General features: G+C 35.7%; 1 protein-coding gene across 1 annotated transcript in view; it reads left to right on the plus strand.

Moving 5' to 3' along the window:
* Nucleotides 1-25194, plus strand: part of LOC150088915 (aminomethyltransferase, mitochondrial) — a 55113-nt gene that overhangs the window by 20360 nt on the left and 9559 nt on the right. Inside the window, exons 3-6 of the mRNA XM_090369718.1 lie at nt 2541-2686; nt 4866-4947; nt 8707-8852; nt 15716-15902. Coding sequence (XP_090225844.1) covers nt 2541-2686; nt 4866-4947; nt 8707-8852; nt 15716-15902 — 561 coding nt within the window. The remainder of the gene's footprint in view (nt 1-2540; nt 2687-4865; nt 4948-8706; nt 8853-15715; nt 15903-25194) is intronic.

Consider the following 25194-nt stretch of genomic DNA (forward strand, 5'->3'; position numbering starts at 1 on the left):
CCCCTGAATACCTCATCTCCAAAAAATATAGTAATATGATACAAAGGTCATTCAAATGAAAATCACAAAAGTTAAAGTATTTTACAGACAGCAAGGAAACTATACATGTCTGTTTTTAATGTAGTCTCCATTATATTCAACCCATTTCCTCCAATGCTGCACTGATACCTGGATTTCTCAAGGGAAGTTTTGTCATTTGTGTTGAAACTATTCGTACACCATCTCAGCCCCTTCATGTGACAAGAGTTGATTGTCCTCTGAGTGCACCTTACTGAATATAGAGGATGGGATAATACTTCATTTTTTTTTTTTTTTTTTTTTTTCACTATAGAATGGGCAGTGTTGAGGATGATATTATTGTGCTGTAGGTACAACTAAGGACAGCAAATCACATTTCTCTCATATCACTCCTTCATGACCCTAGAATACAGTATCACTTTCTTGGCTGGCACTTGGGTATATGAGGTTACTCTGAATTTGCATATTTGCTTTCTGGTGTATAATAGTGCACCTAGGGTTCATTTCCAGTCATTATAAATTCTAAGAAGGCATCTCCTTCATGCTTATACCATCCAAGAAATACAACACCCATTTGTCAGTCCTTTAGTTCTGGTGTAAAATTCCATGGAATCCATCGAATACATAATTTTAAAGTGCAACTCCTCACTACTGATTGTATGTGCTGAACTAACACTAATCTTGCATACTGTGGAAATTTTTTTTTTCAATAGTAATGCAATGATTTCCTTATGTGAGTTTATTCCCACTGCTGTGAATTCTGGTGTCACAGTACAAGAATCCTTAACAACTTGGATACCGTTCTTAAACTTATCTACCCACTTGTAGATTTTCACAGTTTCCCAATACTTAGCTAACATTCTTTAGTAAATTTTAACAGGTTTTATTCCTTCTGCATTCAAAAATTAGATTACAAATCACATCTCTACCTTGGTGCATGACTGGAAAGGTACTACTATCTTGAAAATTGACTGTTTCCAGTTAATGCTAGCAGATGCCCACATGTGTGCTTAGTGTTGCCAATAGACTTCAATTGATAATCTGACACACGGTCCCATCAGGTTTTGCATAATAAACATTTTATGTTAGTTTTGCAGTTTTCGTTTGATTGATCTTGTATATAAAATTTCTCGTGATAGTAGCTTCCTTGATGTAAGAAAACTTATACTTCACTAAAAACATAATTTATATTGTTGATCCTTACTAGTTTCTATCTACTTTTCCCGTGAATTCTTTCTACATTTCTTAGCCAATATCAGCAAGTCATAGTTTACTGCAAAGTGCCTGAGCTGTAAATATGCAATGAAAAAAATTTTTTGAAATTGAGATAAATTTTTTTCCTTCTTGTTTCTAATAAGATATATCCGAATTAAATTCATATACAAATAAAAAAAGAATAAATTACTGTCACTCTTGTAGAATAATAGCCAGTACTTGGACTCTAGAACTAATGGTTATGGACAGCATTGCATATTCAGTTTACCCACCCACATTGATATTTGATTCTGTTTAGAGTTGTTCAACCCTTGGGGCATGCTAATGCGTGCTGAATGCTAAACAAGAGAAGAGGGAGACTGTGTGTCGGTAGGTATATGCTGAATCAAGGCTATTTTGAAATCAGCCTGGCCAGTTGTTACCTTTCAAAAAAAAAAAAAAAAAAAAAAGAACATGTCCAAAACTAAGCTCTGAGTATGAAGCACATGAAGAATTAAATGTATTGTAAATTTTTGTATGCATTAAACACATAATTGTATTTTAATCAATAAATTATATCAGTATATGTAATGAAACAAAATTAGAGTGAAAACAATGTTGGTATGACAAAAAAAATGGATATTTCTTTTGCGGCAATGTGGCACTCGCTTTAGAAAGCTCTGTTGCTGCTCTCTACATGTTTAGCTTCGTTGCTGATTTTTTATATCAGTCACGTAATTTTTATGTTACAAAGAAATGGAATGTTATTTTATTTTTTTTTTCATTTACTTCAGGAGGCAGGCCACTAACAAGAGTTATATAGGTTGACCACCTCCTGCTCTACAATATATGGTAATTGAATCCAAATATTTAAAATAAAAAAAAAAAAAGTCCCTTTTAGAAGAACAACCTGAGCAATGTGGGAAATGTGTAAACTGTTTTCAGTGACAAATATTAGGTAACTCACCACAGTGCTAAATGAAGATCTATGAAATATTTTACTATAAATATATGCTTTTTAATCAACTGTGATGACTTCATTTTAAATAACTGTGGTTCCAATTAAAATTGATTCACACTACTGTACAATAGTTACAGTATTCCAGAGTTGTCATCAAAAATGCTGACCCATATCATGAATTTCGGAAAGTTGTCTTTTCTGCTTAAATTCATAGTTTCTTTTTGAAATAAAAGAATAGCCCAAACTGATATTTGATTTACTCTAACATAATTCTCCCTCCTTTCATAGATGTTATATGAAATTAGAATACTTTATTTGCATTTTTATATTCTAACTCAATTTTTAACTATATTATTTTTGATTATAGGCTTAACAAACCATCAGGGAACACTTACCCTTTATACCAATGAGAAAGGAGGAATCATAGATGATCTCATTGTCACCAAAACCACTGACTACCTTTATATAGTTTCTAATGCTTGTCGTATAGAGAATGACCTCGCTCATCTTCAGGTTGGTTTTTTTTTTGGTTTGTTTGTTTTTTTTAAACCACACATTACCGTGCAAGAAGTGTTTTTAGAGTAGAAGTGCAATAATCCACAAGACTGCAGCATTGCCAGATGATTGAATATTTATCCAATATATTCATTGTACAAATGTATAAGGCTATTTCTACAAGCTGTTTTATATTTTATCTATTATTTTGTGTAATACAATAAAATAAAAAAAAATACATAAGACTCAAGTACAGAGAAAAAATTAACAGTGAAACAACCTGCAATTGTTTTGGAATTAGTTTTCGTTGTCCTTTTTTAATACCCTCCATAGAAGTAAAAAAAAAGTAAAAGTAAAGTGCAGCCATTATCAACCCACTGCAGGATGGAAGCCTCCTCAACAATTCATGCTGAGGGAAATGGACCATAATCTGCCACGCTGGTCCAGTGCGGGTTGGCAGATCGACCGTATTCAGCAGTCAGGGGCTTGAACCCCGGTCTACTCAAAGAGCGTGTGCTACTGCACCCCCCGTTCCTGACCACTCGGCTATAGAAGAACCAACATTAAACTCCACCATGATAACAATGTGGTTTTTATCAAATGTGTACTTTAGGTCCCATTCTTAAACTTTGTCATAGTTTGATGACAATGAGACATGTCAAAGTCTGAAAGTTAAAGGCTTTTAAATTTTTTTTTACTTGATTACTTTTAATTCATATTTGGTGGATATTCTCTTAGCATCATTGGTCAGAATTTGAATATGACAAGCCCACCATTGAGAAAGGTTGCCAAAATAATTATCTGTATCACCTTCTAAACTACTGCTCACTTTCAAGCTTTCTAGCATACGATTTAAATAACAGTAACAGGTTGTTTTACAGCAACCGTCATAAACTTTTGAGCGTCATGAGATTGCCCAATCATATCATGGTGTGAGTATATTTGGTCCAGACTGGGATTGCTATGATAATGCTTTCTTTTGGAACCTAAAAAAACTCAGTTTCCCCATTGATACCTTTCTTAAAGTCTATGATTTCTCTCTGATGGATAGTCAGTGCAGCATGCTTCCTTTTTGTGCCTGTCAATCTGTATAATTTCTCACAAATCACACCCTGTTTATTGAAAAACATAATTAGCTTCATCATGATACTGGACTTCTGTAAACAAAACTTTTTTTTTTTTTTTTGGGCCTTGGTGATGAATTTGAAGTCTACTGCATGCCCTGATGCTTCGTCTCTGGAACATACTGAAACACCTAACACTCATTTCCAGTCAAGGAAATTAGGATTTTCTTGATAAGCCTGGATGCAGTCTTCACATGACACCCTTCGTTGCTTCTTGCTCATCTGTGAGACTGTGTGGCACAAATTTTGCACAGACCTTCCTTTTCCCTAAATCTTTATGTGGAATTTGATGAATCATCTTATTCATATCCAACTTATTTGCCATCATTCTGAGGGTCAAACAACAATCTTTTTCCACAATTTCTTGAACTTTTTCAACTCTGTTCTTGTTTCGATTGATAGACGCCTACTTCATGGGTCATTGCAGACAATCCCCATGTTTGCCTTTTAACCATTCATGCCATTCAAACACACTGGTATGTCTTAATGTTTCATCGCCATAAACAGTTTTTAACATTTATATATTTCTGTTCCAGATTTTCTCAGTTTAAAGCAAAATTTGATATTTGTTTCTTACTCACTACAAATTCATGACACAGAACATTAACACTACAAACAAAACTTGGTTTTTACTTGCAACCTGCAAGCCTAGTGGACAACTTCCATAGCACCATCTGTTTGAGGAAGTTTGTACTACATTTTTCAAAGAACTTTATTGCCACACCTTGTATTTTTATTCCAGTCTTGCTTTAAGTTATTTTAAAAATATTTGTTAATTTGCTACTAATATGATATTTTTCTTTCAAAATGAAAAAACAACTTCAAATTCAAAATGAAGGTAGTAAACATTAGTTAAAAGAGGAATTTTGTCCACTGGTGTACATACAAGTACAGTTAAAGTTCTCAAAATTTTGCCAAATTAAATTTTACTTCACCACCCAGCTGATTTGATACACTAGACTAGTAGATCAAGCTGTCATTTTTGAAATTTCACTCTTGTTAAACTGATCATAAATTGATACCGACAAAATCTTGCATTCATTAAATTGATTTTTTTTTTTTTTTTTTTGTAGAAGAAATTGGAAGAATTTAATAGGAAAGGAGGTGAGGCACACTTGGAGGTCTTGACTAACAGAGCATTACTTGCTGTTCAAGGTAATTGATTACTCCTACTAGTTTAACTTTTGGCCACGAAGGGACATTGCAACACTATCCAATCTTGTAACCATTACAATTGAAAGTGATGCAATAAAAGTCTCTCTCTTTATTTGAAATTATTGAAATGATTTATAAAATGAGAATATTCATTTGTTAAAATTGCCTGCATTGAAATTGGTGAGTTTGCTGATATATATAGTATATTAATGAAACATTAAGTCTAAATAAATTTTATGCAGTAAAACCTGGTTAATTTGAAGTTCAAGGTACCAAAATATGTTCAGTTCAATTAAAACATGTTTAGTGTATCTGGTCATGTTTAGAAAATATCAGATTTAATTAATCCACCAAAGAAATTTTTAGTCAGATACTTGTATTGACATTGTGCAGACTTTTCATAATTTTCATTTAACATAATAATATTTTAGTTTTGTTGTGGTAAACATTCCTACAAAGATGATTACAATGCATTAATTTAGTCAATATGAGAATGATAACACTTGTGCTGTGGAAAGAAATTCATTAAATTTACACATGAGAACAACATTGCTAAGCTTCTTTTTTGTTGCCATTACTAGTAATGCAGTCAGTGTATACAAACTGCTCCTACTAAAAACAGAGTATCTGTGTTTTAGGATATTATTTGCTGTTTGATACTTCTAGTCCAAAGAATGATAATGTTTTTTTTTTTATGTTATTGCCTTCTGTAAACTTCATAATTAATCAAAAACTGCTCATACTAATTACACTGCATGAATCTGTGTCCAGCTTGATGCTGCTTTAGAACAGTTAGAGTGGTACACAGAAAATACTGTGTCTAAGTAGGGTGAAAAAAATACACATTTGGTTACAGTTTCAAAATTTTACTTTGACTGTGTGCAAGGCAGGCATTAGGCTGCTCTGAGGCAGGGAGATTTTTGCTGCATCCCCATCATGTCTCATGGGTATCCAACAATCAAGAGTTACACTTTACTAAATCATTACTATCTAAAATTATCACATAATACATGTCAATACTTATGTAACTTAATTTATAAACATCTTTAATAATTAAAGTATGTGCATAAACATATTTTAAAGGTAATTTTTTAATTAACATATCTACAAGAATTGTAATAAAAGTACTGGAAAATAACCCTTGGATTTTTAACACCATGCAAATTATTGCCTATGGAATAACTAGACACAACACTGGCACTAAGCAGATGAGTGTGCATTTTATGTTACACCATTGCTCGTGACAACAACAGCTGTCATACTTAAATGGCTGCAGAAAAAGACTTTTTTTTTTTTCTTTATCATTTTGGGCAAATTCCTCTTGGGAAAGGGGTTCTCTTAAATTTTTTAAATGGCAATATTCCCAAAGTTTAGGCAAGGTATTACTATTCTTTTGGTTTATAAAAGAGCTCTAACAAAGCACAATCTTTTTTTTGTAGTTGACTTTTGCTTGCTACTTGATTGCATCTTAGATATGATCGCTCCCTCCACATGGTCTAGATCAGGTACCAGCAGTCTATTTTGCCACCATACTTTAAACAGTCTTAAGAATTGATTTGTCACAGTTTTTACAAGTGTCTCTATCTTATATAAATTATGCATGTAGTATTATTATAATTTTTATTATAAAAAGCACATTAGTTAAGTGCAGTAAAATTTGAAGTAAATTTATAAACTAAATCAGGCAAGTAATTAATGAGATTTCTGACATTGGAATGTTTAGCTGTTAATATCTTACAAACAAATGCTTAATGTAACGTTTAACAATATAATTTATTGCAACACTGGAGCTTTTGAGAACCCAGCTAGCAATGAAGAACCACAGCGCAAAATTAATATAAATGCTAGAACACCGTGCTAAAGTTTACTTGCAAAATATAATAATAATTTTCCATTTATACTCCAGAACAACCATGTTCAGAAGAATTCACAAGAAAAAATTCCATATTTAGGTATTTTTTCAACTCAAAGTGCATACACTCATGCACCCTCACACCTAACCACTTGGCTACACTGTGGGATGCCATTAGCTGACCATGGCCAATCACAGCATGACATGCTTTATCCCTTGACCTCCTTATGATCCTTATATCATCATCCTTATGAACATGTTGATAATGGTACACAGTCATGAACATGTTCATAATATTTAATACGTACAGATAAAACCAAAATCCATCTGTGCATGCACATGTGTGTGTAACTCAGTTTGATGCAAAACTTGTTCTCTGAATAGTGCTGAAGAATTAGTTCTCTGAATTTGATTACATCAAAAAATAATGGTAAACAATATGCTTTCAAAAACTTGATTTGTAGATTTGAATTTACAAAATTTAGTTATTATTATGCTTTTATTTTTTGCTGGCAGTCAAATGAAATTCACAACTTACCAAAGTTATTTATTTATATATTATTCCTGTATATTTTGAAAAATTGCATTTGCATATAAACATTACTATACCTTTACTCTATGTGGAAACACTTTGGGTGAAATGTTGTGCTGCAATTCATCATCTAACAACCTATGATGTCCATATAATTTCTCTATACCCCTCTCTCGTTGGTCTTCAATAATTGTTGTTGACAGAGAGAAGGTGACCTTTAGTAAATTATTAATAAGGGACAGCAATGTTTTGATTCATATTTTCAAACTTCTAATTCTATACATTTATTTGCTTTGAAAGTTAATCTTTATATTAGTTAAATCTACTTATTTCTGAAGTGAGGAAGCATACCCTCTGTGAGATGTAGCATTTGTTTTGCACGTAAAGAAAAAACCTGCAGAATAAATTTTGACTGAAAGCTAATGGCAGACTTTTCTCAGGTGTTTATTTGTTACTCTTGCCTTGCTAATTATGTACTATGTAGGTATCTAGTTTGTTTTAATAAGTAAAATGAGCATGCATGTACTCTATTAAATATATCTAAACACAGCTACAGAGAATTACATTTGCAGTTTCCATTTTCATCTTGATTTTCAAGAGTACATTTGGCCAACAATACCATACAAATGTGTGTGTGTTTTGAAAAGTGGCTCAGAAAAATCACAAAAATGTTTGCCCATAATTAATAGAGGGGATAGATAGATAGATCCCCTCTTGTTGGGTAGTGATTTTTTTTGTTGAGTATTGATTTTTTTTTTTTTTTTTTTCCCCAATGCTATATAAGCTTTGCTTCCTTGCATCATTTATCATTACTAATACTAATTGTACATATTTTGGGACCCCGCACTCAAACCCAATCGAAAACACAAGGAAGCAGTTTCCCATACTTGCAAATATGCATAATTATGAGTATTTACACTCATAATTATGCAGGTTGTTTTCTTCAACAGTGAGGAATTTTTCTTCAGTAATTCCTTCTGCCAGTCCTGTCTATAAATGACCAGTTCAACATTGGGGCCCTAAAGCATTTGAGAAAGCATATTAGAAGAAAAAGCTCAAGACAGATGGCATACTCAAGATTGGCCTCTGCATCATGATAATATGCACACCAGTCCACATGCCTTTGTTGGTTCAGCAGTTTTTAACCAAGAACAAAATGACGGTGGTTCCAAATCCTCCCTGTTCTCCCAACCTGACCCCCCTCTGACGACTTATTCCCTAAAATGAAAACCAAGCAGAATCAGAGAAAGTGTATATAAGAGAGAGAGTATGTGTGTATATATAAGAGAAAGTATGTATAAGAGAGAGTGTATATATATTTATTTTCATTTTTGTTGTGCACATTGAAATTGCATATTTTGTTTTGACACTTTAGGACCAGGTACAATTAAAGTACTGCAGCCATTGACAAATTTTGACCTTAAAGAGCTTTATTTTATGACATCTGTACTTACTTCTGTGTGTGGAGTAGATGGATGTCGAGTTACCAGATGTGGTTATACAGGAGAAGATGGTGTTGAGGTAAAAAAAAAAAAAAAAATCTATTTTAGTACATTTTAAGTTTATGTTAAGTATTTTATATGTTGTAATGCACCCTACAGAAACAACAATTTATCATATACTGAAAGGTTTTTTTTGTGACACTCCCCCCCCCCCCACAACAAACAAAGTTTTAGAATCTGAATCTGTGTCAGCTTAGTCTGTCACTTGTTTGGAGAGGTCTAGATTCATTTTCCATATCTGACTAGACCAATTTTTAGATGTCTTCAATCAGAGCTATAGTTATCCAGTCTCAAGTAGAGGGGAACAGGGTTGTTCCAAGTTTTTCTTTCTACAGATACATGTTCTACAGGCAAAATCATGTGTCCATGTTAGGAGTAGTGACCTAATATTGCCATGTCAATACACTAGTAGTGTGGGCTTGGATTTCTGGGGAACTCCAATCTACAGAAATTCAAAGGAAGCCTGTTCCAAAGAAGATAAATACAATGAACAAATGAGAAATAGTTAGTTCAGTGGGTTTGTATTTGAATCGTGAATGGATATTGACTAGTCGAGGTACATGTTTAGACTAGTTTGGAATCATATATGCTATAGAAAAGGTGCACAACAGAACTGTGTAATATAGAGAAGTTGTAATATTTGTGTCATTAATTAATTGGCCCCCCTCTCTTTTTGATAGAATATATGAGAGGTTTTGGGAGTACCACCCTAGACATTGGAATAGTGTTTCATGAAGGGGCAGATTTGTGGTTTGTACAGAGTTAATTGCTGTTTAGAAAAAAGGTAATGCCCAGAGTGGAAAACTTAGTTCTCTGCAGCAATATCTATGATAACTTTATGCCAAAAAAGGTTAAAAGTCAGATTATCCCATTGAAGATGTGTAATTATGTTTAGATATTTAGACAGGATCATATATATCTTTACTGCAGATGGCACTTAAATGGTAGTGTTGTGCAAAGATAAGTATGGAAGCTCTTTTTAGTGAGAAATAAGACTGAATTTTAGAAGAGTCAAAGTTGTCTAATTTTTCTTCTCCTAGCTGAAATTTTAGTTTTTTGTGCATCTCATGGTTTCTCAGACTTGAAGCTGGAACATAGTGTACTACCATCAGCAAATTCTGGTCAAGATGTCCAGTCAGCAGAATAAAGTCATTAATATATAGGAGAGAGAGAGTGGGAGAAAGAATAAAAGCATTATTTGAGAAGTTAGAAGACAAAGAGCCATCCACCATCATCTGTAGTGAGTGGTCAGAGAGAAAACTGGCCATGCAATTACAAAAAGGGAAAAAAATGGAAAAACCATAAGATGGATGCCTATTTAGAAAATATTTATTTGAAACACAGTTAAGAGCAACTGTGTGAGATTTTACTGTTGAATTTGTTAAAAAATTAGTAACACAGAATCTCGGTTATCGGTTGATTCAGCTACTGCTCATCTCAGATGTCCAAATTATTCGTTGTATGATTCCTTTCACCTCAAAGGTGGTACTTGTGCATATGTCCGTTCTGATATTACCTGTCAGAGACTTGGCAATTTGGAATCTCCTCTCTTTGATCTTCTCTGGCTTAAAATCTTTCTGCCTCATTGTGTCAAATTCATCCGTTGCTCTACCATTCTCCCAACTCCACTAATCACTTGGAGCTCTTTGACTTCCTCTCTTTGCAACTTGACTTTCTCTAGTCCAACTTTCCTAACAGTGAAGTAATTTTCCTTGGTGATTTTAATGTTCACAACTCCTTCTGGCTTCCGTTTTCTAGTCACACCGACCCGGCTGGTCGAGATGCTGAGGCTTTTGCAATGACTAATGACCTTGCACATATTGTTCATTTTCCTACAAGAATACCAGACAATCCTAATCATACAGCGAACACGCTTGATCTTTTTCTCACAAACAACCCTTCTAAGTACACAGTCGAAGTGAGAGGTCCTTTAGGCACTTCAGATCACAACTTGGCGATTGTCTCTTCTCCAATGGAACCTTTATCTCATGACTATTCCCAACCTCATGTTGTTTGGCATTACACGAATGAAAAATGGGATGACCTGCAAGATTTCTTTTCCTTGGTCGGATTACTGTTTCAAAACTTCTGATGTCAATGTTTGCTCAGATCGTGTCAGTGAAATTATTCTTGCAGGAATGGAATCCTTTATCCCATGCTCCACTTTAAAATCTCGTCCTTTATCTAAACCTTGGTTTTCCAATAAATGTGCTAAAGCTTTTTAAGAGAAGAACGTTGCATATTGTAATTGGCTTGTTTCTAATTCTTCAGTTTCATTTTCTGCCTACACCAAAGCTCGCAACAATTGTACAGCAGTTATTAATCAGTCCAAACTAGAGTTTGAACAGGCTAAGAGTAGAAAACTTGCTTCTTGCCCTAATGGTAGCCAAGCATTCTGGTCTCTTTCCAAAGCTATTGGCCACAACTTTTGCCCATCTCTGCTCCCACCTCTGTCCAAACCAGATGGTTCTGTTGTCACTTCAGCCAAGGATAAAGCTGACCTGCTAGCATCCCATTTTTCTTCCAACTCATGTATTAATGATCTTGGTAAACTACCTCCCACCATTCCCAAAATGCTCCATTCAATGCCTCCTGTGGTCTTCCGTCAAAAGGGTGTCAGTAGGATTTTGACGAATCTTGATGCTAAGAAAGCTCCAGGTCCCAATGGTATTTCTCCACTTGTTCTCAAAACCTGTGCTTCTGAACTTACTCCTATTCTTTGCCGCCTTTTTTTCACTTTCTTATTCCAAAGGTGTTTTTCCTTCTGCTTGGAAATTTGCTCATATCCAGTCAGTTCCTAAAAAGGGTGAGAAATCCCTCCCATCCAATTATCGTCCCATTGCAATTACTCTACTCTTTCTAAAGTAATGGAGAAATCAATAAACCGCCAACTCTTAAACTACCTAGAAACCTTCCGTCTGATCAACGATCGCCAGTATGGATTCCGTCAGTGTCGATCCACTGGTGATATTCTGGCTTATGTTACCCATTAATGGACTAATTCAATGGAAAGGTTCAGTGAAACACAAATAGTTGCTCTTGACATCTCAAAAGCCTTCGATCGTGTTTGGCATAAAGGTCTTCTAAACAAGCTTCCATCTTATGGTTTGCCAACTGTTTTTAGTAATTGGTTATCCAGTTTTCTCTCTGATCGCTCACTGAGGGTGATGGTAGATGGCTCTCTGTCTTCTAACTTCTCCACTAATGCCGGTGTCCCCCAAGGTTCAGTTCTTTCCCCAACTCTTTTCCTCTTGTATATTAATGACCTTCTTCCATTGACTGGAAATCCTATCCATAGTTTTGCCGATGATAGCACATTGCATTCCACTTTCCATTTTGAGAAACCTTGCCCTTCTCAATCAGCTTGAACTTCTCGAAAATCTGCTTCCAATTCCTTAAATGCCGATATTCAAGTAATTCTTCAGTGGGGCAAAGACAACTTAGTTGATTTCAACCCTTCTAAAACTCAGTCTTGTCTTTATATCTCGCAAAAAGGATTCTTCTGCTCCTATGCTTATCTTTAGCGACACTCCGATTTCTAGGCAAAATGATATATCTCTTTTGGGGATTACCCTGACTTCTAATCTCTCTTGGCACAAGCACATTACAAATATTGCTTCCTCTGCATCTAAAAAACTTGGTTTTCTCTTTCGCTCTCGGTGTTACTTTTCTTCCAAACAGCTGCTCACTCTGTATAAATCGCAAATCTGCCATACCATGGAATATTGTTTCCACATCTGGGGTGGGTCCCCCAAAACCTCTCTCAGGCTTCTTGATTCCATTCAAAAGAGGGCAGTTAGGTTAATTAATGATTCATCTCTAACGGAGTCTCTTCACTCGTCTCATAGACGTATTGTTTCTGCTGCATGCCTCTTCTACAGATACTTCCATGGGCACTGTTCTTCTGAATTGGCTTCTATAATTCCCGCTCTCTCTTTCAAAAAAGTCCGAACACGTGCTGCCACCAGCCAACATCCATTTACTGTCCAACTTCAAACTCACCGAACCAACTTTTCATCTTCCTCATTTATTCATTCGACTGCCATTTTCTGGAACAACCTGCCTTCATACGTATTTCCTGAAAATTACAGTCTACAGAAGTTCAAGTCTAATATCAATAAATATCTTCTTTCGTCTTCTCAACCTCCAACCCAAGCACGGTATTAAGTACTACAGGTTTCAATACCTCTCGTGTTTGGGGTTTACATAAAAAAAAAAAAAAAAAATGCAGCCTATGACCAGTGAATCAACACTGTTTGGAATCCATATCCATATGAATCAGAACAGAAGTTTTCAAGATAGTGTAATTTATGAATTTCTCCAATACTTTGGTCCTCCATAGCCAGGTGGGAAGGAGCAGCAGTGCGTAGCACACGCTTCTTGATTAGACCGGGGTTCGAGCCCGTCACCACCAAATACAGAGGATGTGGAAAGGGCAGGGAACGACCACCGCATATCCCTGAGCAATATGGCCTTAGTTGCTAATGCTCCTAAAAACCAAATAACAAACAAACAATCTCTAATACTTTGGAAAGGGTTGAGGTACAAACACGGATGGATTTGGGGTTTTTTTTTTTTTTTTTTTTAAGAATTTGCTTTGTGTGCACAAATTTCTATGCAGAAAGAAAAACACCAGCAGAATAAGGAATTCTTAGAAAGGTGACACAAGATGGGAGTTAGTTCTGCAGCACAGGTTTTAAGAAGCGAAGAAATTGTGCATGTTAATTACTGTGGTGGAATCATAAAATATTTTTGAAGAGATACAATTTCAATACAGGTAGCCCTTGCTTTGCGCTGGTCTGATGTGTACCGAACACTAACAACAACGCTATTTTTATTTATTTTTTTGCAATTTTTTTATAAATTGAAAGTTTAAAATCATTAGACAAAATTTATTGGCATCATACTGTGCTATGTATCGTGCACTGTTCACGTGATTTAGGATAATCTGAGCCAATCAGCAATTAGTGCATTAGTATCAGAGATGAGAAAGATTCCTGCCCTCAGAGTAACCACTCATGGATGCGGGTAGTTAAGGTCCATGCGATGAAGCATTCAGTTGGTTGTTGTTTATGCTATTTACACATGTTGGAAATTTATTACGTTAACATTTTTTTATTAATTGTACTATTAATAAATTGTGTTATAAAGTTTTTAATTTAATAGAATAAAGACACGTCATGTCTGGTAAAAGTAGTTAATTGAATCCTAGTGCAATATTTATTTGATAGAATCTGATGCAAGCTGCCCTAATGTGTGTAGAGTTATGATTATGCCTCCATTGACTATTACTACAACTATGAAGAATTCTAATAAAATAAAACAATCAATTAAAAGTGGTGGGTAAAAGTTTTGGTGCCCGGAACCTAACCCTGTGATTTCCAATTGACTCCATTGTATAAAGGGTTCCATTTGCACCTGTCCCCTCAGGAAGCTCACTCCGACATAAATCCAGGGCTGCCTGTATTGTATACATAGATTTTAGTAAAGCTTTAGTCAGTCCCCATAAGAAGTTAATGTACAAACTGTAGCATTCTAGGATTATTGGGAAGATCCTTAAGTAGATCAAGAGCTGTCTGAGAGAAAGGAGACAGCAGGTAATTGGTATTATTCAGAATGGACTAGTGTAGCAAGCAAGGTTTCTTTGGATTCAGTGTTGAAGCTCACTCTTGTTTTTGATTTTTCTCAGTGATATTGATGGGGATATACAATAAAGGTTGTTAAATTTTGTTGAGTAATTAAAGGTAGGTAGGATGGTAAATAATTGTAGGTAGGCTATGCCACTTCAGAATAATTAGATCATTTACTACTACAGTCTGAAATATGATAGCTTTAGTTTAATCCTACTGAATGAAAGGCCTTGCATTTGTGAAAAGAAATACAGGGTTGAACTGAGGGGCTGGAATTATAGTTAGTTCAGGATGAAAAAGATTTAGGGGTTATGATACAAGTAGATGAAATTTTTCTTGTAATGTAAGCAGGTTACCAGGAAGACTAAGGGTGTACTGTCAATGAACTATAGCAGTAGATTCTCAATCTTTAGTGAAGAGAAGCACGTTTGAACATAGGGACTCTCTTTTTATCTTGAAATATTTTCTCCCACACTAAACAAAATTATTTCTGTGCTTTAAATTTTATAGAAATTTTTAAATTTGTATAAGCAATTTTGGGCATTATTCTTGGAACCCTTAGAAGATATGGATCTGAGACTTGGGTACCTTAAGGTTGACCTGTTCATGGTGTTCAAAGCCCATAAAGAAACAAGCAGAATGAAAGAGGAAGTATATTTGTACTGGCAGGTGAAACTAGAACAAGAGGACACAGATAACAATTTTGAAAGCAACAGAAGATAATATCTCATGAATTTTGCCTTTGGGCAATGAAACTACAACAAGAGGACTAGAACACATTGCCCAAAGGCAAAATTCATGAGATCTAATCTTCTGTTGCTTTCAAAATTGTTATCTGCGTCCTCTTGTTCTAGTTGATCATTGGAATAAATTGCTTCCAAAGGTAGTGAGGTAGTGGCAAAATTGGATAGTTACTTTTTATTGATAGGCAGATTAGGATAACTTTGTGTATATGTGTGAATGCATGTGTGATTTTGATGGGAGGGGAATAAGTTCACTTCCTTGAGTCATTTGACCCATTTTATATTGAAATTAATACTATATGTATATATAGAATTCTCAAGATACATAATGAGCAACACATGTTTAGTTATTTATTTTAAAATTGTGGACAAAACTAAATTTCTGGAAGAAATTTTGTGGGCATTGCATTCTGATGACTACTGCTTTGCAAAAGTACCATTGAACTTTATACAGAATTCTTTATATTTTTATTATTTTGCTATTATTATTCTTGTATTATTTTGAACAGATATCTGTTCCACCAGAAAAGGCTGCTGATGTGGCTGAAGCCATTTTAAATTCTAAAGAAGATGATGTGAAACTGGCTGGTCTTGGAGCCAGAGATACATTACGGTTGGAAGCAGGCTTATGTCTCTATGGCAATGACATAACTGATACCACAACTCCTATAGAAGCGGGTTTAGCATGGACTATAGGTAAGGAATTTTATGTGCTTCATGATTGAATTCCATCCACACACCACCACAACCACTATAAGACATATCTTTCTGTTGAATTAACATTACCCATAACTGCTTATTTCTGGTGTTTCCAAACTGTCTCCCACCTGTTTTTCAAATGTAAATTATATTTAACCATTACAAGCTCATGGTATAACATACCAAACCTAGTTTTGATTAACTTTTGATGAATTTGAAAAATGTACTTACAAAATATTTTATGCAGATAAGATTAATTAAGAATAGCCTAAAATCCATCATGATCCAGTAAGTGTATTGAGAGTTGAAGTTGCAGGCAACTCTCACACATGCAACAAAGTTAGTTCCTGTGTTAAAATTATACAGTAATACCCCGAAGTTTTGCGATAGATGGGTCCGACAAAAATCGCTTAAGTCGAATTCGCGTAAGTCGGGGTACAACTTTGCATATAAATACATATAAATTTTGTTTAATTGGGACCATCAAAAATACTAGTTTAGAAGAAAAATATTTAATAAAATTGGAGTTATTTATACATATTAATACAAATTATGTATTATAAAAAATAAATGAGTTACGTAAAAAAGTTATTTCGATGTCGATGGCTTCATAAAATCTAACAAATTCGTCTGACGACACAGCGCTGCCTTTTTTTCACGCAGAATTTCTTCGTAGCAAGCTAATAATTTTTTTATTCCTTGCTTTGTAGCTATAATGCGTTCTTCGTTGGAGTATGTTTTCTAAAATTTTTAAGCCCTTTTCAATTGAGCTGAGACCTGTCAAACTTGCAATTGTCATGTGCTTTTCTGGTGGAACTGGGTCTGAAGTGTCGGATACTTCAGTGACGTTTTTCTCACGCATTTCTGAGCTCATTCATTGTCAGCTCCTGACTATGTGAATCCAACAGCTCGTTGACATCAACACCATTGACTTCCAAATCTAATTGCCTGGCAAGATTAACAACTTCTATCACATGAACGACATGATCAGTTTCTGTCGTTGTTTTCATCTCATTCTTGAAAAAAAATGGACAAAGTTTCTTCCAGACACCATTCAATGTTTTTTTGTGAATTTCATCCCAAGATTCTTCAGTGATTCTTACGGCATCTAAAACATTGAATTGTTTCCAAAAGTCTTTAACAGATATCTCACTATTTTGTCTCATAGCTTCGTTCAGACATGCAAACGAACGCCTCGTGTAGTAAGCCTTGAATGTTTTGATGACTCCCTGGTCCATCAGTTGAAGCAAGCTGGTTGTATTTGGAGGCAAAAAAACAACTTTCACATGTGGGTCGAAATTAATTAGGGTGGCAGGAGGGTGACCGGGTGCATTGTCATTAAGAAGCATCACTTTAAATGGAATCTGTTTAGACTTGCAATAACGTTCGACTTCGGGTATGAAATGGTGACTAAACCAGTCCTCAAAAACGGAAGCTGTCACCCAAGCTTTATGATTTGACTTGCAAATCACTGGTAAGCTAATTTTAGATATACACCAAACGAAAAAATCAAGAACCGCGTAAGTCGGGGTATTACTGTATTGTAAAATGAAGCACATTTTCTCATAGAAACAACATTGTTTTCTGGAAATTTCCCAAGAGTTTTTACATATCACAAATCATTTGATTTTCTTCCAGTTGGAACTTATAAAATATACATATCATAAAGGTTAATTATGCAAGGAAGCATGGTTTTTCTGCATCTGCCAAAAACAAAGGGAAAAAATTTTCAACCACTCACATTTCCCCCCCCCCCACACACACACAATTGCCAAAAAAAAGTGACTATCCAGTTCTGCTTTGAAAATTACCAAATTCTCTTCGTTCACTGTGGCAGCCAGTTTATTCCAGTGATTTGTTCTGGCTGCCTGAAGAGACAACTTAGAGATCCAGCTTTCTGTCACTCCCTAAAATTTTATATTTTTTACCTCACTCATTCATTTTACTGATCCCTTTTAATGGATTATATACCTCAGTTAGATCCCCCCTCTTCCAGAGGTGCCAGGCTCCGAACTTTCCATCCTTTACCTTCTAAGCCATTTTAATGTGGACATTAGTTAGTTCCTTCTCACCAATCTGATGCTCTTCTTTGAACCCTTTCTAGAAGCTCTGTCTTTCTTCAGGTGTAGCTTCCAGACCTGAACACAATATATAAATTTAGTCTCACTATCTTATATCAGGGAACAATAACATCCTTTTTTTTCCCATGTGAAACGGTCCCGTATATCATACACAGGCCACCCTATACCTTCCTAACCACTTGTTTACACCATAAGGAATATTTCCTGTCTGACTGAATTGTAACGAGCCCCTAAGTCTTCCTCATCCTGAACCTCTTTTAACTTCCCTCCTCCTAGCTTTATAAGCAACTCCTGGATTTCTGGATTTCTATGTTCTTGCCATTATTATGTGCAACTGGCCTAGTTGTGGTCATTTACCACCCTTCTACTTTTAATACATCATCAAACTTTGACAACTTCACTGGTTAAAGAAGCACTGCAAGATCATCTACACAAGACTGCAGTTATAGTTCAAACACAGCATGGGTTTGTTAAGGGGAACTCTTGTCTGACCAATTTAATTGGATACTATGAAGTGGTCACAAAGGAACTGGATGCAAAAAATTATTTTGATATCATATACTTGGATTTTAGAAAAACTTTTGATATTGTTGCACATGGAAGACTACAGTACAAATTGGAGCATTAAGTGCAAGCTGCTACTATGGATAAAGGAGTGAATGGGAGAAGGCAGAGAGTTGTAATCAATGAACACTGGTCGTAGCATTAGTAGAGGCATACAATGCAAGAAAGCAAGCTTATGCAGAATCAGCCAAAAAAAATCACTCCCATTTCACCCTTCCGTTCATTCCAAATACCGGTCCAGCTCAGCCTTAAATTTATTTAGGCTATCAACTTCCGCAACAAAAGATGGAAGTCTGTTCCACCAATCAACTACCCGCTGGCTAAAGGCAAACTTCCGCACATCTATCCTACAACTGTCTTTCCTCAATTTCAATTTATGCCCTCTCAGGAGATTATTCTGAGCAAGAGGAAGAATTCCATCAGCATTGAGCATGCTCAAGCCATTCAAGGCTTTATACACCTCAGTCAGATCACCTCGCAAGTGCCTAGTCTCCAGATGCTGTAATCTGCAAAATTAAGCCTTTCTTCGTAAGAGCAACCCCTTTGTTCTATTCACTAATCTCTGTACTCATTCCAACAGCTCTATATCCTTCTTAATATGAGGCCTCCACACCTTGTTATAATATTCAGGGTGTGGCCTGACCATTGCCTTATACAAGGGGATAATCACCTTCTTATCCCTGCTAGAAAAATTCCTGTATATCATTGACAAGACACCACGAGCTACTCTTGCAGCCCATCTGCACTGCTCAGAAAACTTCATATCTGCCTGCACAATTACCCCCAGGTCCTTTTCATTCTCCACCACTGCCAGTGTAGTACCACAGAGTTGATACATTACTCTGGGGTTACTGTTTCCCATATGTAGTACTTGAAATTTGTTAATGTTAAACTTTATTTGCCACCTCTCAGCACATCTGCTCAACTTTTCTAGATCCTGTTGCAGCAGCATACTGTCATTAGTGTCTTTAACAACCCTTCCAACCTTCGTATCATCTGCAAACTTGGACATTAAGCCTGATATACCATCATCTGTATCATTTATAAATACAGAAAACAAAATGGACCCAACAATGAACCCTGAGGGACTCCACTAATGATATTAGTGCACGAAGAGCAGTGTCCATTGATTACCACTCTGTCTTCTCCCACTCAACCATCTCTTTATCCATAGCAGCAATTTTCCTCCAGTACCACACTGCTCAATTTGTACAGCAGTCTTCCATGTGCAACAGTATCAAAAGCCTTTCTAAGATCCAAATATATGATATCAAAGTTATCCCTTGCATCCAGTTCCTTTATGACCACAACATAGTATCCAATCAAATTGGTCAGGCAAGACTTCTCCTTAACAAAACCATGCTGTGTCCAAGCTATAACTGAAGTCTTGTATAGATGATCCTGCAGTGCTTCTTTAACCAGTGCATCCATTAATTTCCCTGGAACACAAGTTAAACTAACAGGTCTATAATTACTTGTTGCCCTTTGTGAATTGGAGTCACATTTGCACATCTCCAGTCCATGGGTCCCCTGAGTCCAAGGAAGTGCTCATAATAATGGCTAAGGGTTTGCTTACTTCCTTTGCTGCCACCTTTTAATATAACTTGATAGATCCCATCCACCTCGGGAACCTTTTTTATGTTTATCTTCAACAATTTCTCTTCCACTTTCCTCTCAGTTATTACAAAATCATCTAGCTTACTGCCAAAGTTTAATTCACCTCTGGCATTCCTCTCTCTGAATAACTCCTGATGTGTGAATGTAGATGCAAAATACTCATTTAGTTTGTTAGCCACCTGAGCAGGATCATTAACAGTTGAACCATCAATATCCAGTGGACCAATCTGATTCATCCCTTTCCTTCTAGAATTTACATAGGTAAAGAACTCTGCTGTTTTTCTTTGCAAACTTTTTGCCAAAGATTTCTCATAATCTGCCTTCGCCTGCCTAACCTCCTTTGTGACTTGGTTACAGACCAGCTTATATCTATCATAGGCTTCCATGTTGCCCATTAATTTATATGTATTCCATGCTGCCACATATCTCATTAGTTCATCTGACATCCATTTAGACAGAGGTTAACAGAGGTTAGGTGAACCTTGAACAATATTTCTTAGTTGGTATGTAAATCCTAGTAGCTTCCAAGATTAATTCTTTGAATGCCTCCCATTTTGAATTTTCTGTTGGTAGCATAATCAGTTGGACCCACCGTAGAGAATTTAAATACTGTCTCAGACCATCATAGTCACCTTTACGAAAGCAAAAACCCTTCCCATTATCCCTGATGGTGGTTACCTCTTTGAGTAAATCCCACTTGTGATTACTGCCACCTAGTGGTTCCTTTATCTGCAGATTCTTAATGCATAAAGAATCACTACTGATAATCAGATCAATAGTATTCCTCCCTCTAGTTGCCTCCTGAACATGCTAATGTAGAAAACAATCATGCAATAAATCCACAAAAGCCTTGCTAGTGTGTGATTGCACAAATTCCAGTTAATTAAAATCCTCATCTACTGCACTCATCAACAGATTAGCGACGTCATTTCCACTTCTAGCATTTTGCAAACATCACGAAGTGGAGTATGCAAATCAAATTGTTGCACAAAATGTTGTGTAAATTGTCATACTGTATTTTTTATAAAATGCATGATGAAAATTTAAGGCTACAACAAATGGATTGTTGCTGTGGTACAATAATTCATTACATGTATGGTGAGTAGAAGAACATTAACGTTAGCAGAATATGCAGATATTGACTTTGTGTATGTAAAGGAAATGCTAGAGCTGCAGCCACTGAATACCAGCATCGTTTTCCAATAAGGCACACTCTAATTAGTGTGTGTTTGTCAACGGCCACCTGATTATTAGTTTTTTCAGAGAATATTGCCAACATTTCTGGAAGATGTTCCTTTATTGGAGTCACATGAAACAAATTGTTTACACTACAGAGGTTAACAACCAAGATGACTTGTTGAATCTCATCCATGAAGCTGCTATCACTATTAAAAATAGTGCAGTGCTATTCACCCTTGTATGGGATTCTTTCTTACACTGTGTTGAAGCCTGTCATATGGCACTCATTTTGAACATCTTTTGTGCTACAGAAAATGAATTGTTTAATAAAACATAGGTTTTGTAAGCCTAAAATTTTTTTTTATTTATTTTTTTTATGAAAACCCCAAACACGAAAGGTATCAAAACCTATAGTACTTAGTACCGTGCATGGGTTGAAGGAGAAGTATGGGGGGAGGGGGATGCTGGAAACTTTGCTCTAGAGACTAAACATGTACAGTCAGAAAAATAAATCTTAAATATATTTCTTTTGAACACGCTTCAGCTTGATTGCAGGACTAATAAAATTCATTTACTCCTGCCATACAACATTATTGAGTTTCTCAGTGCTCTTCAGTTAAAAGCTAAATTTTAATCAACGAACATATATTGTTCTGGATTTGTTGATAACCATGTACAGTACGAGTGACAGTATTCAGATACTTAGTAATAATTAAATTTCTGACCGGGCCTAGTTTTGGGCGCATTATAGCCTTAGTTGCTAATGCGCCAATAAAACCTAACAAACCAAACCACACCGACCGGGCTAGCCAGGTGGGTAAAGTGCCTGCCTAGCAATCCAAAGGTCGCGGGTTCGAATCCCACCTCGGGCTTGGATCAAAGTACTGCAAAAACCTTGGGAGGTTCATTATGGCCACAGAAGCCGATACGCCAACAACTACCAAAAAAAAAAAAAATAATAATAATAATTAAATTAAATTTTTACATAAATGTTTCTAATTAAAGTAAGCGTTTTCATAATGATTGCTTTTCATAAATTTAATGTTGTATGCAAAATGCTATAAGTGGAAATGGTGTTAAAATCTGTTTAATGTTATAACTTAAAACCCATTGCTCCTACTTCAAACTGAGTGTAGACTTTTTATTTGTATTTTAATGAACCATTCCCTCAATAAATATCAACGTTGATTTCAAGGACAACCTGTATAAAACCTTTCCCTGTCATTTATGGTTTTATTCCAGGCTCTGGGATTTTTAATTAAATGGTCGAAACATTTAGTGAATTGAAAAGTTATGTAAAGATTTATTCCTTACCATGGAATCCCAAATAATAAGTACTTATAGAACACTGGTTGAGAAACACTGACCTAGAGGCAGTTTTAGGGTAACTTATGCAGGCAGACATAAAGCAGATTATTTGTTAAAATTTGAAATGCATGCCAGTGCTAGTTTTCCTTCACATGAGTTGAAGAACTGAGCATCATGTTTTACAAGTGTCATAAAGCGTTTAAAGAAATACGTTGACTGAATGAATATCCAAACAGCAATAAATGAAAGTTTGAGGTGAGGAGAGGTTGTGCCTTGCATTTAGGAAAGTCAGGGATCATGTATGGCAGCAGTTCCCAACCTTTTTTTACTCGTGAACCCCTTTCAATGTAATATTTTTTTATCACAAACCCCTTACAACATAATATTTTTAATGCTAAACACTAAGCCTATATTCTCTGAAATCGTATAATTTTTATTATAAATTATTTCCAATACTACATTTTTACAAGTGACATTGAGTAATAATAAAAATTATTATTAAGTATTGTTTATACTTTGTAAATAAGTTATTATTCAGTCCAAACTAGATTTTGAACAAGCTAAGGGTAGAAAACTTGCTTCTTGTCCAAATGGTGGCTGAGCATTCTGGTCTCTTGCCAAACCTATTAGCCGCAATTTTTGCCCATCTCTGTTCCCACCTCTGTCAAAACCAGATTGTTCTGTTGCCACATCAGCCAAAGATAAAGCTGACCTGCTAGCATCCTATTTTTCTTCCAACTCATGTGTTGGTGAACTTGGTAAATCACCTTATACCATTCAATGCCTCCTGTGGTCTTCCATCAAAAGGATGTCAGAAGATTTTGAACAACCTTGATGCTAAGAAAGCTCCAGGTCTTGATGGTATTTCTCCACTTGTTTCAAAACCTGTGCTCCTGAACTTACTCCTCTTTTGTGTCTCCTTTTTTTCACTTTCTTATTCCAAAGGTGTTTTCTCTTTTGCTTGGAAATTTGCTCATATCCAGCCAGTTCCTAAAAAGGGTGAAAAATCCCTCCCATCCAATTATTGTTCTATTGCACTTATTTCTACTCTTTCTAACGTAATGGAGAAATCAATTAACCCCAAATCTTAAACTATCTATAAATCTTTCATCTGATCAACGATCGCCAGTATAGATTCCATCAGTGTCGTTCCACTGGTGATATTCTGGCTTACACTGCCCTACCATTAATATTCAGACACCCCTCCCTGGATGGGAAAACAGGCCCTATACATGCAACACGTCACAGAACCTGCTATAAATATGCACACTGGGCTTCGAACAGACAATTACTAAAGTGGGCAAGCAAGATGACACGTTCAACAGAATTACCTCAATAGTTCAACAGAATTGATCACCTCAACAAATGCTAGAAGCCAATTAACATGGTGTAAGGAGTGCGAATCCTGGACTGTAGAGCAGTAGAAAACAGTCCTATAGACAGATGAGTCGAGGTTCGCAATCTACCAGTCTGATAGCCGTTCCTGGGTGGGGTGAATGCCAGGGGAGCAGTTCCTTCCTGATTGTATCCTCTCTACAATGAAGTTTGGTGGAGGCAGTGTCATGGTATGGGGCTCCTTTTGTGGTTTGGCTTGTGCCCATTAGTCGTTATCGACAAAACTATGAATGATGTGCACAATTATGCACTTCCAACATTATGGCAATACTTTGGGAAAGGTGCATACCTGTATCAGCAAGACAACACACCATGCCAAACTGCTCAGGTCGTAACAAAGTGGTTTGAGCAATGGATGTGGAAAATTTGGATTGGCCACCCCAGAGTCTTTATCTGAACCCTATCGAGTGTCTTTGGGATGTACAGTAAGTCCTCGTATAGCACGATAGTTGTGTTCCTAGAAACCCTCATGCAATGCAAAATGGGGCGCCTCCGTAGCCAGGTGGGAAGGAGCAGCAGTGCATAGCACATGCTTCTTGATTAGACCGGGGTTCGAGCCCGTCACCACCAAATATGGAGGATGCGGAAAGGTCAGGGAATGACCACCACATATCCCGGAGCAATATGGCCTTAGTTGCTAATGCTCCTAAAAACTAAACAACAACAGCAATGCAAAATCGTGCAATATAAACAACAGGCCCTATGGGAAAAATAGGGTTAGGTTTAATCGTAATAAAATACTTACGTATTTTATAACGATTAAAATACGTAATAAAAAGTAATATTATAATTTTTTATAATATTTTTATTATTATTATATTATATTTTATTATAATATAATAAATAATAAAAATACGTGAGTATTTTTTACGAATAAAATACGTACATATTTTATTACGACTATTACGTAATAAAATATTGCTGATGCTTTTGCTTCTATCGTAAGCAAACTTGTTTTTTGTTTGATTTTCTATCCAAACAGATGACTGGCCTAACTTTAGTTCCCAATTAAGTTAAATGGATAACAAAATTATTTGTAATGATTGAACAAATTTTTCATTCCTTGCAAATTTTCAAAAGCTTAGCGATTATAGTATAGAAACATATTATTTTGAATTATACCATTGTAATATAAGTTATTCTCC

This window comes from Mastigoproctus giganteus, chromosome 3 (assembly GCF_048544385.1).
Source record: "Mastigoproctus giganteus isolate SK-2022 chromosome 3, ASM4854438v1, whole genome shotgun sequence".
Taxonomy (NCBI): Eukaryota; Metazoa; Arthropoda; class Arachnida; order Uropygi; family Thelyphonidae; genus Mastigoproctus; species Mastigoproctus giganteus.